The 15,690-nt window shown below is 54.0% G+C and overlaps 5 protein-coding genes across 5 annotated transcripts; 3 read left to right on the forward strand and 2 right to left on the reverse strand.

The window, feature by feature from the left end:
* Window positions 1-3,124: 3,124 nt before the first annotated feature.
* On the forward strand, window positions 3,125-5,035 carry Z520_06567 (uncharacterized protein; the record flags this gene model as incomplete). The annotated part of the gene is made up of 1 exon (XM_016777067.1): window positions 3,125-5,035. The coding sequence occupies one exon, from the start codon at window positions 3,125-3,127 to the stop codon at window positions 5,033-5,035; it is 1,911 nt and encodes a 636-aa protein (XP_016631912.1).
* Window positions 5,036-5,836: 801 nt separating this feature from the next.
* Z520_06568 (uncharacterized protein) lies at window positions 5,837-6,854 on the reverse strand (the record flags this gene model as incomplete). The annotated part of the gene is made up of 3 exons (XM_016777068.1): window positions 5,837-6,060; window positions 6,132-6,187; window positions 6,301-6,854. The coding sequence occupies 3 exons, from the start codon at window positions 6,852-6,854 to the stop codon at window positions 5,837-5,839; spliced, it is 834 nt and encodes a 277-aa protein (XP_016631913.1).
* A 1,431-nt stretch (window positions 6,855-8,285) lies between these two features.
* On the forward strand, window positions 8,286-9,533 carry Z520_06569 (uncharacterized protein; the record flags this gene model as incomplete). The annotated part of the gene is made up of 1 exon (XM_016777069.1): window positions 8,286-9,533. The coding sequence occupies one exon, from the start codon at window positions 8,286-8,288 to the stop codon at window positions 9,531-9,533; it is 1,248 nt and encodes a 415-aa protein (XP_016631914.1).
* A 1,037-nt stretch (window positions 9,534-10,570) lies between these two features.
* Z520_06570 (uncharacterized protein) lies at window positions 10,571-11,278 on the reverse strand (the record flags this gene model as incomplete). Its single annotated transcript, XM_016777070.1, has 1 exon — window positions 10,571-11,278. One exon carries the CDS (start codon window positions 11,276-11,278, stop codon window positions 10,571-10,573), a length of 708 nt encoding a protein of 235 aa, XP_016631915.1.
* A 2,270-nt stretch (window positions 11,279-13,548) lies between these two features.
* On the forward strand, window positions 13,549-15,286 carry Z520_06571 (uncharacterized protein; the record flags this gene model as incomplete). Its single annotated transcript, XM_016777071.1, has 4 exons — window positions 13,549-13,677; window positions 13,731-13,801; window positions 13,855-14,429; window positions 14,487-15,286. The coding sequence occupies 4 exons, from the start codon at window positions 13,549-13,551 to the stop codon at window positions 15,284-15,286; spliced, it is 1,575 nt and encodes a 524-aa protein (XP_016631916.1).
* Between the last annotated feature and the right edge of the window lie 404 nt (window positions 15,287-15,690).

The following is a 15,690-nucleotide window of genomic DNA, read 5'->3' on the forward strand; positions in this document are numbered from 1 at the left end:
CGGTCGGTACTGCCTTTGAGAGGCGGCCCAAGAAAGCAGCCCGAGACCAGCGGGTGTCTGACGTCTGAAAGAAAGTAAACAGCCTCATCCTCCGGACGAATCTGGTGTTCGCGCTTGCTTCTTCGCGTCATGTGTGTCTTTCAGTATCTGTGTTGTCGCATGACAACCAACCTTGAACCCACCTGCGTACTCGTAATGGACAAGATTACCTGTAAGTGATCAGTGGGTTCGTCCGGCTAAGAAGGCAGTGATGATCATAACTAGAAGGGAGGGAAGGATCGGAGAATTTTTCGTGAGACTGAGTGCCTGGGCGCCAGCTCAGCGTTAGAATGTCAGCCACAGACCAGCCATGACTCGTAGGCGGTACCTGAAAAGCCTTGTCCTCACGTTTGTTTCAGTCTTGAGGCATGGGGCAGCCTTTTTCCGGCGTAGTGCACGCCACTATGGCCAACGAAGACTGAGGATTTATGGAGTTAGTCGACAACCTGACCGAAACAGGACGGCACTTTGACGATTTGGGAGAGACCATTCGAAGCAGAAATGGAGCAGAGCAGAGCTCCAACCAACAGAGTCCAAGAGCGTGTGACGTTTGGCTGCGAGAGTTCACAAAGGTCCAAGAGCTAAGTGGTGGTGGTGCTGGTGGATTGCCATAGGCGAGGTTGGTCGGAGCTGGAAGAGGACGATTGGTGCACGAAGCACCAGCTGGTGCCAGAGCCAAAGGCGCTACGCTGGCTGGCTGGGCTCTTTACCAGCCACCAGCAGCCACCGATGCCATGGCGTCATTCGGGAGCTGGGATCCAAGGAGGGATGTATGTCAATCGGCTCGCCGGCAAGACGAGAGAATGGACGATGTGGCAGCAAGAAAATTGGAGAGATGGACGGAGCTGAAGCTTGAAACAGGTACGTACGAATAATAGGTGCGCACGTAGCGAGGGTAGTTGCCCCCAGCGCCTGAGGCTCACGAACCAGAATCTCTAGGCAGACTTTATAGGCAGTGGAAGTACCTAGCGAGCTAGGTAGCTCGGTAGGTACTTATGCTGTAGGCAAGTTGTCGCGGCTGGCCCCAAAACGAACAGGCGTCACTAGCCTCATGACTGAACCACCCTCGAACCTGCAGCGGGCGCCCGTTCCTGGAGCCCTGGGGCGCTGGGGCCGAGGCGCGTCATAGGGCAGCGTCACTGGTTGGTGCTGGCTGCAAGCTCCTCAACACTGCCACTCTGCCACCTTCTGCCACACTTGGTCTTCGCATGGACGTTTGTCAATCAATCCCATCAATTCTCCTACTCACGAATCATACCTTTCCATCTCCCAACTTGTTGGCTGATCTTCTCCTCTCATCTGCCACATCTAAACCGTCGAAAGTCAATCAAAAGATCCCACCGTAAATCAGTGGCTCAAAGACCTAAGCGACACAGGGGTGGTGTTACGGGCAGCACTCCTCCTCATCCTCCCTCTCCTCGCCCTGACGCCACCTGTTTATCTTTTGCCGTTGCGATCTTCGAGCCGCTTGTGGCCACCCCGGCTAAAGAGAGACAAGTTAAAACGAATCCACGTCCAGCTTCCTGCAGCTCTTAGCTGCCAGGGTCTCTTGAACCTGCCTCTTTTTCTCCCCCAGTCTCCGATCCCACTTACGTTCCACGATTCGGTTTGCCTGCGCCTCTTTTCCTCTTTCATCACCATCTGCTCTCCATCCTCCTCTTCATTCCGTCGAACCAGACAACACACTGGCTCTGGAGCATCCTTTGGAACAAGTCAAGCCCAGCCAAGTCCCACAAGCCAAACTTGAAGCGCAAGCCCATCCCAAGCAGAATCCACCAGCCAGGGTGTACCCAAGAGCAGGACCCTTTATTATTAGTTCGTTCAGCACGGGCCTGCCTGCCTGAGCCACTCGACCTCTCCTCGCTGCTGCTCCACTCGAATACCGTCACCACCTCCATCACCCGTAGCCCTCAACCACTGGGCCGGTTCACAACCATACGAAACCCGTCACTCATCTTTCCTTTCTTCTCCCACTCGGCTGGTCGCGAGCCGTTTGCCATAGAAAACCATTACGGCCAAAAGTAAAAAAATCTTTTTGCTGTACGAGGACCCGACGATCTGACGAACTTGACATCGAGTCAACCTCCATCCAAAGAGCCGCTCACATTCTCGAAATTTGACCCCCGCTCCTAATCGCGATTCATCAGATTGCAGTCAACCAAACAGTCAAAGATCCTCGTCATTTCAAGTCGGCTATCCTGTTGAGATCCCACCTACCGCCAACCATTCCGAAGCATTTACAGCGCTCACCTCGCTCCAGCCAAGCAAGTACCTGCCTACCAGTTATTCCGCCGCCCTCGTCGCTTCAGTCCTTCCCTTCGTCCTATCCCGTACACGACTTCAGCAGCTACGAAAATCCAGAGCGACCTCTTCTGCGCAGATCCCCAGGCCATATTCCTGTTGTATTCAGTGGCGCGCAATTTCTCAACCACTTCCCCTCACCGTGGAAACCCGACATCCTGCTCCTTTCGCCATTTCGCACTTTCGTTCTCTTCATCACTTGATCCCTTGAAGCTCAGTCGAATCCACTCATTGAACTGAGGTTGAAGCTGTCCGTTTCCCGGAACGCATAAAAGTACATATTTTTCAGAACACCTCAGTCTCGCTTCAGAATCCAGTCCGCAGTTTGAACCTGCCGAAACCGCCGAGAAACTGGCCAACCCCAGGCACTGCGCCTCCATAACATGCTGCGCATCGCTTTCTGCAGGGTGTCTAAGAGATAGGAGAAAAAAAGAGAAAGAGGTTCGTCGGCGTCCGTTGGCCGATTTGTCAATCTGTGCAATAAGACATCCTGCTCTGCCGTGAGGCTGAAAACTGCCTCGTACTCAGCCTACTTTTTTTTCCAGCTCGGGAAGCCCAGCACCGCTCAACCTATGCGCCCTGCAAAAGGTACGCCACCCTCAAACATCTGTAATCGTCTCGCGAATCCCTTTATTCCTCCACTATGGCCTATGAATAGTCCATAACCGCCTATTCCCAGTATCTACAACTCCAGCATTGCCTAACACGCAAAGTTGGACTCAGAGACTTGCGCGCTGACTGCCCATGTAGGCTACGGTGACCCTTGCGACTTTAGATCTCGTTGATGGCTGAATCCAGCCCAGATCCGCAAATATCCCCAGAGGATTCTGCTCCGATCTCCCCCACATTCGTTAAACCTCCTAGCTCAGCGCAATCTCCTTCGAAAGCCCGGGCCAGATCGCGCGCCGACTCTGAAGAGTCGTCGAGACCTGGCAAGAAACCAAGGCTCGAAGGCCCTTTAATGACTGCCGCCGCCGCATTCGCCGAGGAACAACAGAGAACATCTTCATCTACGCCTCCCCCGACATCTGGAACAAGTCCAAATCCGTCCCACCAAGCCCGAAGTGCGCTCATGGGCGCAAATTCGAATGTGACGAGCAAAGCTCCAGAGCCGACCTCAGACATTCCCTCAGATCCGGCAACTACAGTCAGCGAACCATTAGCTGTGGTGGCGGAAAACATTCAGCAACCGACTGGATCTGTTCTGGAAGGCTCGGTTTCTGGAGACAACCATGCAGCGCTAACTAGTCCCACGAGTATGTCGAGTGGTGGAACACTGGGAACCCTAGAAGGCGTGGCAGCCGCCTCGGGTATGACTACCACCGTGGGCAGTCCACTTGCGCTCGAAGACACAGTGCGTCAGGTCGTGAACGCAGAGGCAGGCTCTACCTCTCCTGGCGGTGTCGCAAAGACAGGGGCGCTCTCGTACCCGACCCCCTTCTTACAACCACAAGTAGCGGAGAACGCTGCTAGACGAGGGATGAGCTTGCCTCATTCCGGTACACGACAAGGTACAAAATCTCCTTCCAGCAAAAAGCACAGATGCCCCTACTGCGCCACCGAGTTTACTCGTCATCACAATCTGAAGAGCCATCTGTTAACGCATAGCCAAGAAAAACCCTACGTCTGCTCGACCTGCTCATCGCGCTTCCGCCGACTTCACGACCTCAAGCGGCACACCAAGCTTCACACCGGCGAAAGACCCCATATCTGCCCCAAATGTGGCCGCAAGTTTGCCCGGGGCGATGCTTTGGCCCGCCACAACAAAGGGCCGGGAGGTTGCGCCGGACGGAGATCCAGCATGGGCAGTTTTGGTGGCGAAGAAGAGGCGGACGCGGACGAGTCAATGGAGGGCGTGGTGTACGGCGAACCCGAACCTCTAGAGGATGAAGAGGGTAATGACAAACGACCGGGCATCCGCCGACAAGCACCTTCAGGAGACGACACGCTGGACGATCCCGGTCATACGTCTCGAATTCCGAGCACATATCCTCCGATACAGGGCCGCCCTCCTGGAGGGATCGCCAGTGGTCAGTTTCCACCTCGACCTGGGTTTAACCAACAAGGTCCGGGCCCCAGCAATGCCCCCGTGCCTTCATCTGCAGCGATGCCGTTCCCACCCATGTCCGGGTCATCCTCCAGTTCGCGGCCCTCGGCTCCAGGTACCGTCTACCCGCAGAATCCAATGACAGAGAGTCCAAAACCTCTTTCGCCTGGTCAAGCGCAGAGGAGTGGCCAGGTCCCTGGAGGTGATGGTAGCATCGGTAGGAACCGTTCTCCCAGCACGACCTTTTACCCACAACCGCACGGACGATCCGGCGGTGGTTCAGGTTCCTCTCTGGGTGTACCTTCGGGTGGTCCACAGCTGCCTCCTCCTCACACGCTAAACCCGCCGGATGCAAGATATACCCTACCCAGTCAAGGTGGGCCAGCGCATCCTCCTACGCAGCCTAGCGGGCCACCCACTCACATGAGTGGAAGTGGTCCCTTATCATCCCACAGCAACAGTCTGTCGAGTCATGGTCATTCCGCCCATGGCAGTGGAGACACATCCAAAGCCATATTTGCGCAAGAGGAGCGATTATGGGCATATGTGACTAGCCTGGAGCAACGGATCAACGGCATGCAAGAAGAGATTAATTCGTTGAAGCATCAACTGGCCAATGCTACACAGCAACAACAGCAACGGGTTTGAAACGTCTTTCAGTATGATACAGAGCACTCTTAAGCAACAACGATTTTGCTCACCAGCCAGCGAGAAAGGAAAAGTGAATATGACGTTACAGATATTGTTCGGGCTCGACGTGGAGTTCGAAGACGAAAAGTAAAAACATGGCACAGTCAAAAGCATCAGGGTATGCTGCCGGGGTTTTATCCGATTCTTGCATTTTGCTTGGGCATGTTACAGATACCCCTCGTGTTGCATCTTTTTTCCCTCTCTTTTTTTGATTTATTCCATTCGATGGGACATTGCAGGTCCAAAAGACTGGGCTCTCTCCCCGTGGGTATGGCCTTTGGCGTTGAGCGAAGACGGCGGGTTGGACGGGGCTTTCGACACAGGCAAAGCGCCATGTGACGGCGCCGAGATGATCTCAGTGCTCGAGACGGAAAACGGGCAAGGGCAAAAGGCGGTTAGGTACGGGGTGGGAACGAGATCATTGAATGATGGGCCAGATGATTGTGTTTGTTGTTTCACTTATTCTACATCAATGTGTATATGTACATTACGGGGTTTTTTATACCATTAACCAAGAGTGGCCTGGATTCATGCTTGCCATGCAAGGGTTGCATCAGAAGAGGACATGTGCAGTGAATACAACTATTTGGAAAAGGACTAGGTGTGGGAATTGGTCATGTCCCTGGAGTTCTACCGCCCTCTACATGAGCTGTACCGTGTATTCGACCCCTTCTTACCAGATCTACCGTACGTACAAAATAACCTTGGAAGCTGATTCCGTGGCTCTTGATGGCTCACACCAGTTTATTGCGGTGCCTGTTACCCGTCCACATCGGTCGAATTGCTGAGTGTTGCGTATTTCGTGTAGTTCTGTTCGTACTGCTCCAGCTTGTTCATGACGGCCTTGTAGGCGTCGGTGCCGATGACGACCCGCAAGGGAGGGTTGGGCATGATGGCCAGCTCGTACATGGCCTTTGCGCCCTTTTTGGGGTCGCCCGCCTGTGTGCCGTGCCGGGCCGTCATGCGTTCCTCGGCGTTGAGGTCTGTAGAGTTCATTAGTGATGGTGAGCGGGCATGAAGAAGGGGGGAGGGAGAATGCATGTAAGAGACGTACGGTCATAGGCAGGGTGGCGTGTAGCAAAGGTCATTGAGCGACCGGCCCAGTCTGTTCTGGAGGAGTGTTAGCACGGGTATCAATATAGAATGGAGAAGGCCATCCCATGCCACGGCAGCAAGAAAGACGAATGATATTGTTTCGCTTCGCTCAACAGGATATAACGTACCTGAACCCGCCCGGCTCGATCAGCGTGAACTTGATCCCCCACTCAGGCTTGACCTCATGGCTGAGCGCCTCGGTGAAGCCCTCGACCGCCCACTTACTCGCACAATAGATACTGAAAAGCGGCACCCCCCTCTGCCCGCCAATGCTTGTGATCTGCTGGATCAACCCGCCCTGTGGTTCCTGCCTGTCTCTCATGGTCTCCAACGCCTCACGGGTGACATCCAACACCCCAAAGAAATTGATGTCCATCTGCTGCCGGATTTGGTCCTCGGTGCATTCCTCAAAACAGCCCGCGAGACCGTACCCGGCGTTGTTGACCACGACGTCGATGCGGCCGAATTTCTCGAGGGTGGAGGAGAAGGCTTGTTTGATTGAGGATTTGTCGGTGACGTCGAGACGCAGAGCTAGGTATGTGTCCGGGGTGGTGTTGGTGAAGGAGAGCTGCGATGGGTCCCGCGCTGTGGCGGCCACAATGTCGCCCCGGTCAAGGACTTGTTGGGCGTAGTCGCGACCGAAGCCGGTGGACGTGCCGGTGATGAGGAAGACTCGAGGCATTTTTTTTGGTCCGCCTCGTTTACTAGGATGGGGATTTTGCGGTGACTGGAACGTTCCTGATTGATTGATTGATTGATGGATGGATGGTCAGGCTTCCGATGACACCACGCAGAGTTCAAAGAGTGAACGCAGAGCTGTGTATATCGACGACGTCACCAGACGTTCGCCTCGTCGTCTGCGTGTCGTTTGAGTTATTTTGATGTTGGTGGCCTCTTACCTCGAGGAAACTCAAAAAGACCGACTTGCTCTGGCTGCTCTTCGTGCGTCCCAACGTTTTCCTTCTGCTCTTTAAAATCTCTATCGCACAGAGCTGGAGTGACGCGTGCTGGACGTTCCCATTTACTTTTTATCGCGGGGACGGTGCGACAAGAGGTCCACCAATCCACCGAATACCCTTGGTTGACCGTATCAACGGCGGCATTTCTGGTTTCGATATCCGATTGACCGCATTTGGGTTTTTTCTGGGGATGTTTATGGAGACCCGCTGAGCGAATCGCAACGAGAGAAGAGTACCTCGTACGTCGCGACGCTCGCCGGAGCTAGCCCCCACCATTGCAGGACTGCTTCTCGCAGGCCCAGCGTGGCGACGACTTTCTATCTTTGGCAAGAGGAGAATAGACAGGCTGTAACCTCTTGGGAGAAGAGAGGAGGACAACGACGAGGACGAGGACGTTTCAGCAACCGAGTTTCTGTACGTGATTGTGGTGGCCCGCTCTTCCAACCCTTGCTTCCCGCCCTTGCGCCAAAGAAACGCCCTGTTTCGCGGCTCTTGGTCCGCAATTTCGGGTGTCCTCGAGAGAACTCCATCCGGGGGCACGACGTCGTCAGTCGTCGACGCGAGGCGAGCTGAAGGCCCGATAGCCGACTGATACGGGCGGCCAAGCGAGCTGGATACAGCTATCAGATCAATCCTCGTATTTCGAGCCCCGGGTCATCCCACCGCCTCCTCATCTACAGCATCCGGGATCCCACAGGGCCAGAGCTTCTCTTTGTTCCCCTCCTCCATCTCGACTTCATATATACTACGCATTTCACTCCCGTCATCATTCCGGGGGTCTTATCACTTGATCTACGACTGTCTATTGATCTGCCTCTGCTCGCCCATTTTCTGGTTTTCTGGTTCTCGAATTTCGCCAAAGCGCCCCTTGTCGGTGCCGCGCGTCCCTCAGCGCTGGAGAGCAAAGGCACAGCGACGGCGATCAACACTTTTGAATAGGACCCTGTTCGCCTCTGCATTGCATTTCATGACATCAGGACAAGGCTGTAGCACGGATTGATCTCGGCGAGGCACCGATTCCCTTTGGATTCAGCAGCCTTGCTGTCTTCCTCTCAGCCTTGTATACCAGCCAGTTTCCGACCATGTGGAACAATTCACCCCGCTATTACCCTCACCAGGGCCCTCCTGGACCATACATTCATCGCCAATCCACCATGAGCGACCAGATGTCCGTCTCTTCGGGGACAACAGGAGTCATGAGCCAAGGGAGCCATCCCCATCCCCAGGGCTACAATAATGTCCAACAAGCTAGTCCACATACCTACAATCCCACCACCACCACCTACTTCTATCCGAGCAGCCACATCCACAACGCGCCTCTTTCTCACCCACTGGCCGCCCAGAGCCATCCATACATCTCGTCACCGCCGATAGCAACAGGGCCTCCACCATCGCTCACCACCATCCTCCTGACGTCGGCCCCGCAACAATTCGCCCAAGCAACAGAACATCCCTTCCTCCGTCTGGCGGGGCAGGGCACTCTTCCAAAACACACTTTATCGCGCTGGCTCTCCCAAGACCGGCTGTACGCACAGGCCTACATGGGCTTCATCGGCTCTCTCATCGCCCGCGTCGACCTACCCTACGTCAACGTGACGGACAAATCGACGTCCCTGCGCTGGCGCATCGTGAACTGTCTGACGGGGGCCCTGCAGAACATCCACACCGAGTTGAAGTTCTTCGAGCACACCGCGGCCAAGTATGGCCTCGAATTGGACGCGCCCACCCGCGCCGATGGCATGTTCACCGCCGAGCACGCCACGAAGCAGTATATCGACCTGTTCCGAGCCTTTTGGACCGACCCCAGCATGAGTTTGCTCGAAGGCATGGTCGTGCTCTGGGCGACCGAGACGGTATACCTGAGCGCGTGGAACTACGCCAAGTCCATGGGGCAGAAGAAGAAGCCCACCACTGCCGCCGATGCGGGCTGTGGAGACACAAAGGAAGCGACGGCGACGACGACAAAGTCGTCCGAAGGCGTCATGTCCGAACTGGAAGGCAGCGAGGTCAACACATTGCACAACAACGATAACGAGACGGCCGGGCGGGACGACGCACACGAAAAAAGCAATAACGTCCACGACAGCACCAATCCTGCTGCTGACGACGACACCGAGTCCGCCACAACCCCAAGCACAGCGGCGCGCACCAGCACCGCCACCACCACTCACTCGAGCGACCTCGACGGCGGCGCCCTCCGCGACGCCTTCATCCCCAACTGGACGTCGGCCGAGTTCGAGGCCTTTGTCGCCGACATCGCCGAGCTGACCGACCTGCTGGCCGAGCGCGAGGACGCCGTCACCCGCAGGCTCGACGTCTACCGCGCCGTGTGGAAGCATATCTTGGATGTCGAGAGGAGGTTCTGGCCTGATGTCAGTGTCGGCGGAGGGGCGGGTTCTTGAGCCAGACCCCATCTCTCAAAGGAGGGAGGTTTCTCTGGGAGAGTTCTACGGGGCAAAGTCGAAGCAAAGTTTGGAAATCAGATCCGAAGGGAAAATGCTCAGTAGGGGGAGAAATAAGGAAATTATTTGTGTTTTAAATTTTTGTTGGTAATTCTTTTTAAGGGAAAATTAGGAGAAGCGATGGGGATTATATATCAGTCACATCGGTTGAAAAGCACCCTATCTGTGCTTAGGTAGTTTTGTATTACGAACCCCTTTTCATCATCGTCATTCACATCGTCATGTTCATCCTTTGACATCTAGCTTCTCGCGTGCCTACATGCAGTGGCAGATGGTGCCTCGTATCTGGTACCTCCAACTCCACTCAGCCCTGATGGAAACGCGAACCGCTCTGCATATCCCATGGGTGCATGGAGCTTCAATCTTCACGGCGGCGGATCTAATTCTTGATCCGCAATGCCTCTCATCAGTCCCACAGGATGGTCAGTCTCTTCACGAGAGGTTTGACTAGGTGACCTGGACAAGCTCCCGTATAGCGGAGACCAGCGCTCAACAAATGTTGAAGTTCAAAGGACAACGTGGAGCTGGGCACTGAAGCCGTACTTCGTGTTGCCGTATGGAATGTGACCCATTCTGCACATCTCTGGATGACCTCGGGAGTGCGCAACTAGGCTCCGCTGGGTCGCTAATTGTCACGGGAGATGGTCCTTCGAAATTTCGCGCATCCACATTGCTTTGCCCAGTTTTCAAGCAGCCCAAATCGTAATTCTTTCCGGTTCATTTCATGTCCTTGCCACTTCTGCTCATCGGCAAATTGTTCTCGGCGAAGCTCTTGCAGAACTGGTCTCTCGGCCAGAAGACTCGACGCCATCGGATCAAGTTGATGGAACTTGACAGCTAAATCCGCTCAGCTCCTCCCGTCCTCTGCCGGGCGTTTAGCATGGGAGTATTGTAGAACCCATTCGTCCCCAAAGCTTGAGCTGACAACACAGCGAGCAATGCTGGGCGGGGTAGAAGCTCGAATCCAGCTCTTATCACTATACAGGCCGGACGTTGTCAGCGTGCCAGAACCCCATCACGGCACCGGTCTCTGTGACCCAGTCTCTTGTAGCATGAACGGCCGCCTTTGCCATTCCTGTATTCTTCCTTCTATGGCCCTTCTTGAAGCCAACACCCTCTCTTTCACCCGTGGCATACTCGGATCCCATGCTTGGCAGGACATTCTCTCCGGCACTGAGGCTGACGAAAAGAGCGAATGGGACGAGCCAGACGCAGAGTCCAAAGTAGGATGCAATCTCGGTGAAAGTTGGTTGATCATACACGGGCGGTGCCGAATACCAATCTCGCCTGCTGCTCGGTGGTGCACCCCGATATGGACCTCCTCTTGTAGTTGTATCGCTAAAGTGTCTGAACCATAACCAATGGTTAAGGATGACCAGGGCACAGCTGCTCAGAAAAAAAGGATCGGACAATTTCACGATGGGGAAATGCCGCAGATTTGTCGCGTAGACACCGTGACTGGCCACGCCCAACAGGGTAAGATACCAGGGGAATCCATCGACGACCCAGAGTAGTATCTGTGTGATCACCACGACATAAATCAGGCGCTTGAGTAGTTTTGCACTGAGGACGGTGTGCTCTTCTACGAGCTCGGAGAGGTAATAGAGACCCGAGGCGATGGAGAGAGTGAGGAATCCGAACCCGAGTATGAGGCCGGTGTACCCCACGAGGGGAAGAATCCACATGGTTCGTCTGTAGGCGACTGGGTTTAATCCGCAGGCAGGAGTCGGCAACAAGGATCAGTGAGTGAAGAGTAGGCGGGCCATTGAGTTGAAGGAACGGAGGAAGGACAAGTTCGGGATTGCGTTGTTACCAAGCTGTTCAATGCCGCGATGAAAGGGGGAAATGACACCTGGACAAAGAATGGGAGACGCAAAGCCTGCGCCGCGTGACGTCGATTGAGGCTCAAAAAGGGTTCTTGGCATGTTTGCTATGTGCATCATACGAGATGGAGAGTTGGAGCCGCCGCGACCGCCATTCTATTTCCTGCTGGATTCCTTTACAATTGAGAACATGCCTAGGTACCAGCACGGGTAACTATCGGTTCATGAGGTTTATTTCGTCGACAGCCTATCCACCCGGAGTCTCCCTCAGCATAACAATAAGTGACTCAGAAACGTCTTGTTTAAGATATCGAGGGACAACCGACCCTTGATTCACTCGCTTCTCAGGTGGCCAGTCACAACAGACTTTGCAAGGCAAGGCTCTTGTCAGCAGACCGTTGTGAACGTTAGTCAAGGCCAGATGTATTGCTCAATTTGACACTGTGAATGTCGTGGGATCGACGATGCTGATGCACTGTTGCCACATGGATCTCACGGGCCAGACAGACAATAAAACTTTACCATGGATCGGAAATACTGGTGACCTCGCACTGCGATCATCCGGCAAACTCAATCTCCCAGCATTGACAATGTGCTTGACTCATTACCAGATGTTTCGAAATGCTGTGTCGATTGTCTCTGCTGTTGCCAGGTCCGTTTGAGGCCAGTCCACCGAGACTTCTGGCGAGAAATTGCTGGCCAGTTGGATTGAGCGCGAAAATGGCTTGCAGACCAATCATGTATGGCCCCCCAGCAGCGGACGATGCTTCTGGTTCAGACACGCTGCCCAGAAATCTCAAGGAAGACAGAGTTGTATTTGGGCTTTGTTGGCACGAGGCTAGCAGAACAAAGCGGGCCCATTTGGCACTGCTGAGGGGAAGTCATGGAAGGATTGACCCTGAGCGCTAATAACGTTATCTGGTTCATGGCAGCGCTGTGATAGAGCCTAGTTGCTGCAAGCCGTGGGATTGCAATGCGCGGAAGTCTCGTCGCATAACTAGGGTTTCGACCAGTACACGATTGCCATTTTTCATCACTGTTGATGGACAGTGACGATCGTATATAACTGCAGTGTTTGAGCAGTTTGATACGAGTTGCGGCGATAAAGCTTTGCCTTATCATGTCCCTGACTGAAGTGATAGACAAGTAGCCAATCCCGACATTGAATTGAGGAAAAGCATGAGGGGTTGCAATACCACCGACATTGGCAGCATCCTGATCCAGACCAAATACAGTATAGGACAAGATAGGACAAGATAGTAGTACAAGTGATCGACACTTTCGGGGATCAAGAATCCGCCTCCACTTTGGCTGCTAGTATACATTGTAAGACTCTGTTCTATGGCAGCGGCCCGCCCCATATTCCACCGTGCGAGTTTGCTGTTCGACCTCTTCTCGGCTGATGCATCTTGTTGCCAATGGCGCCTTGGACGAAGAGCTATTCGGCAGTGACCTTATCGTGCTTGTCTGGGCCCCATGGGTACCCTGTATGGTTTTGCAGCTCAAGCCCACGCTATGCATGTCACCTTCCCCCTCCGTCCTGTTTGTCGCCATTCTGCTACGGGCTCGCTCGCCGTTTCCGGGGTCATTCTTGGTGAAATCCACAGGCACAGGAACATACCTAGGTAACTACGAGTACATGCGGTGGGAAATATGTGCTTGTACCCGAATTTGAAGCAGCGAGGCAACCCGATTCAGCAATTTGGCCATGCAGCCATCGTCCTTGTAACACCCTGCTCATGCTGCCCAGAGTCAGGGATGCACTGTCTCGCTTCGCCTCTGTTCTTCTTTGGGCACCCTCTGCGTGATTGATGGAATTTCGCCAGATTGGTCCACCGCTCTTCCAATCGAGCTTTCGTGATCTGTGGGAAACATGAACCGATTGAGACCGTTTGTTTCCTATCACTTTATCACCCTCGCTTTTCTTCCACCAACGCTTCTGGCCTCCCTGAATACTTGCTTGCCATAGCGTGGGCTGGACTATCCACGGTTTTGCAGGGAGCCATCGGCAAGCCATCACTTGCAGATCGTTGATATTGAGACTCCTTCCCTTTCTTCATTTCTTCTCCCTCATTTCGCGGTGCCTCTTCCCTTGGAATCCTCAGTCTTGCCTGTGACTGTCCGCGCCGAAGATGGAATCCTACGAAGTGCTTTCGGCGAAGACTCCACAAGTTAACGTTGAAGATGAGCGGAAAGGACACGCGACGCAGTATCGCGGCCAAAGGACCGAGGGAACCAGAAACACATCGACAAGAGTTCGAGTGAGTATTCTTCACGCCCAAAAGATGTGGCTGCACACTGAGCCTGTCCACAGAGAATTTTCAGCTTTGCTCAGATTTTCTTTTTCGCGCTCAGTTACATGTCGTCCTGGGAGGCCATTGCATCGTGCGATTGATGTCTCCCTGCACGCCTTCCGTCTGCAAGCTAATCGCAGGTAGAAACATCGCATACTTCTTCTGGAATGGCGGGCCTCGCTCTCTTTCGTTTGGATACCTGGTTGTCATCTCAGGTGTGCTGTGTCAAGTCGCATCCATGGCTGAGATGGCTTCGGTACAGCCCATTGCAGGCGCGCAGTACCACTGGACTCACTACCTCGCGCCGCCATCACAACGACGCTTCATCACCTGGATGCAAGGCTGGATCACCTGGTTCTCCTGGATCTCGCTCCTGGCTGGCGTGGCTAATATTGCCGCTCTCATGATCCAGGCACTGGTCATTGCCAACTACCCTACCTACATTCCACACGGTTGGCATGTGACCTTGATCATCTACGCCTTACTCCTTGTCCAGGGATTGATGAATCAGTACGCTTTCTGGACAATCCCCTGGATCGAGTTGCTCTCCGGTTTCTTACACGTCATCATGTGGGTGGTCTTCGTTGCTGTATTGGTTACGCTCGCCCCTCGCCATACGGCAGATTTTGTCTTCTTGGAGAAGTCGGCTCTCTCCGGCTGGAACAATGAGTATGTCTCATTCAACCTCGGTATGCTCACTGCTACCTGGGGTTTCGTAGGTAAATTGCATACATGCATACACAAATCCATTCCGGATGCTGATTAACTGGCTGCAGGTTTCGATGGAGCAGTCCATATGTCTGAAGAAGTGCGAAAGGCGCGACATGCAGTGCCGAGAGCCATGTTCTGGAGTATCGTCATGAATGGTGCGCTTGCATACGGGATGGTGCTCGTCTTCCTGTTTTGCGCAGAAGATGTCAACGACCTGCTCTCTTCGGGTTATCCTCTGCTGCTCATCTGCATCAATGCCACGCAGTCCACAAGCGCCGGCTCGGCAATGGTGGGCCTGTCGATGATTGTCACGCTGGCCTGCTGTCTGGGCAGCATTGCGTCCGCATCGCGATTGACTTGGGCTTGGTCTCGAGACGGAGCCCTCCCGGCCTATTTCTCGTACATCGACCCGAAGCAGCGCATCCCGGTTCGCTCAGTCTGGTTGCCCGTCTTCATTGTCATGCTGCTGGCTCTCCTCAATATCGGCAGCAGCATCGCGTTCAACGTCATCGTGGCGCTGTCCACTCTCGGCCTGTACCAGTCCTACCTCATGGCGATCGCCTGTATGATCTGGGCTCGGTATAAAGGGAGGGTCGAGCCCTCAGGCTGGTCTCTGGGACGCTGGGGTGTCTACATCAACGTCTTTGCGGTCGTCTACTCGGCATATATCATGGTCTTCCTCTGCTTCCCATCCTTCCTCCCCATCAACGGCTCAGATATGAACTATGCCCTCCCAATCAATGCCTTTGTCCAGCTCGTTACGCTGGCCCTGTGGTTCTTGTGGGGTAAGCGAAACTGGAAAGGTCTCAACAAGGACGTCGTCGATGCTGTCGTGGCTGATTCGGATCGCAACACCAAGGATTAGACGGGAAAGGCCATCGGGCGCAACGTCAGGAATACACATATTTACTCACCTTTGGCGTTTTAGGGGTTTTGACAGTAATCGTTGGCGTCCCATCTAGAGCCGAAACTGCATGAATTGCATTGATTTGATATTCGCCTGTCGCAACTCTACAAGAGTCGCGGTCAAGAGTAGGAGCTGGCGTATCCCCGGCGATTCAATATGCTCAGTGATTCAGCAATAGAAAAGAAAGATTATACATACAATGCAAGAGATTGATTGCCTCTCTATCTGTGGATGTCTCTCGTCTTTCCAGAAGTAGACCTTTTACGACGCAAGCCCCAAATCGAAAAGCTGAAGTGATGACTATGTCTCTCTCGAGTAAGGCTGTGGGCGTTTCCTCCGACGAGGCTGAGGGCCCCCCCCCC

This window comes from Fonsecaea multimorphosa, assembly GCF_000836435.1.
Source record: "Fonsecaea multimorphosa CBS 102226 unplaced genomic scaffold supercont1.12, whole genome shotgun sequence".
NCBI classification, from domain to species: Eukaryota; Fungi; Ascomycota; class Eurotiomycetes; order Chaetothyriales; family Herpotrichiellaceae; genus Fonsecaea; species Fonsecaea multimorphosa.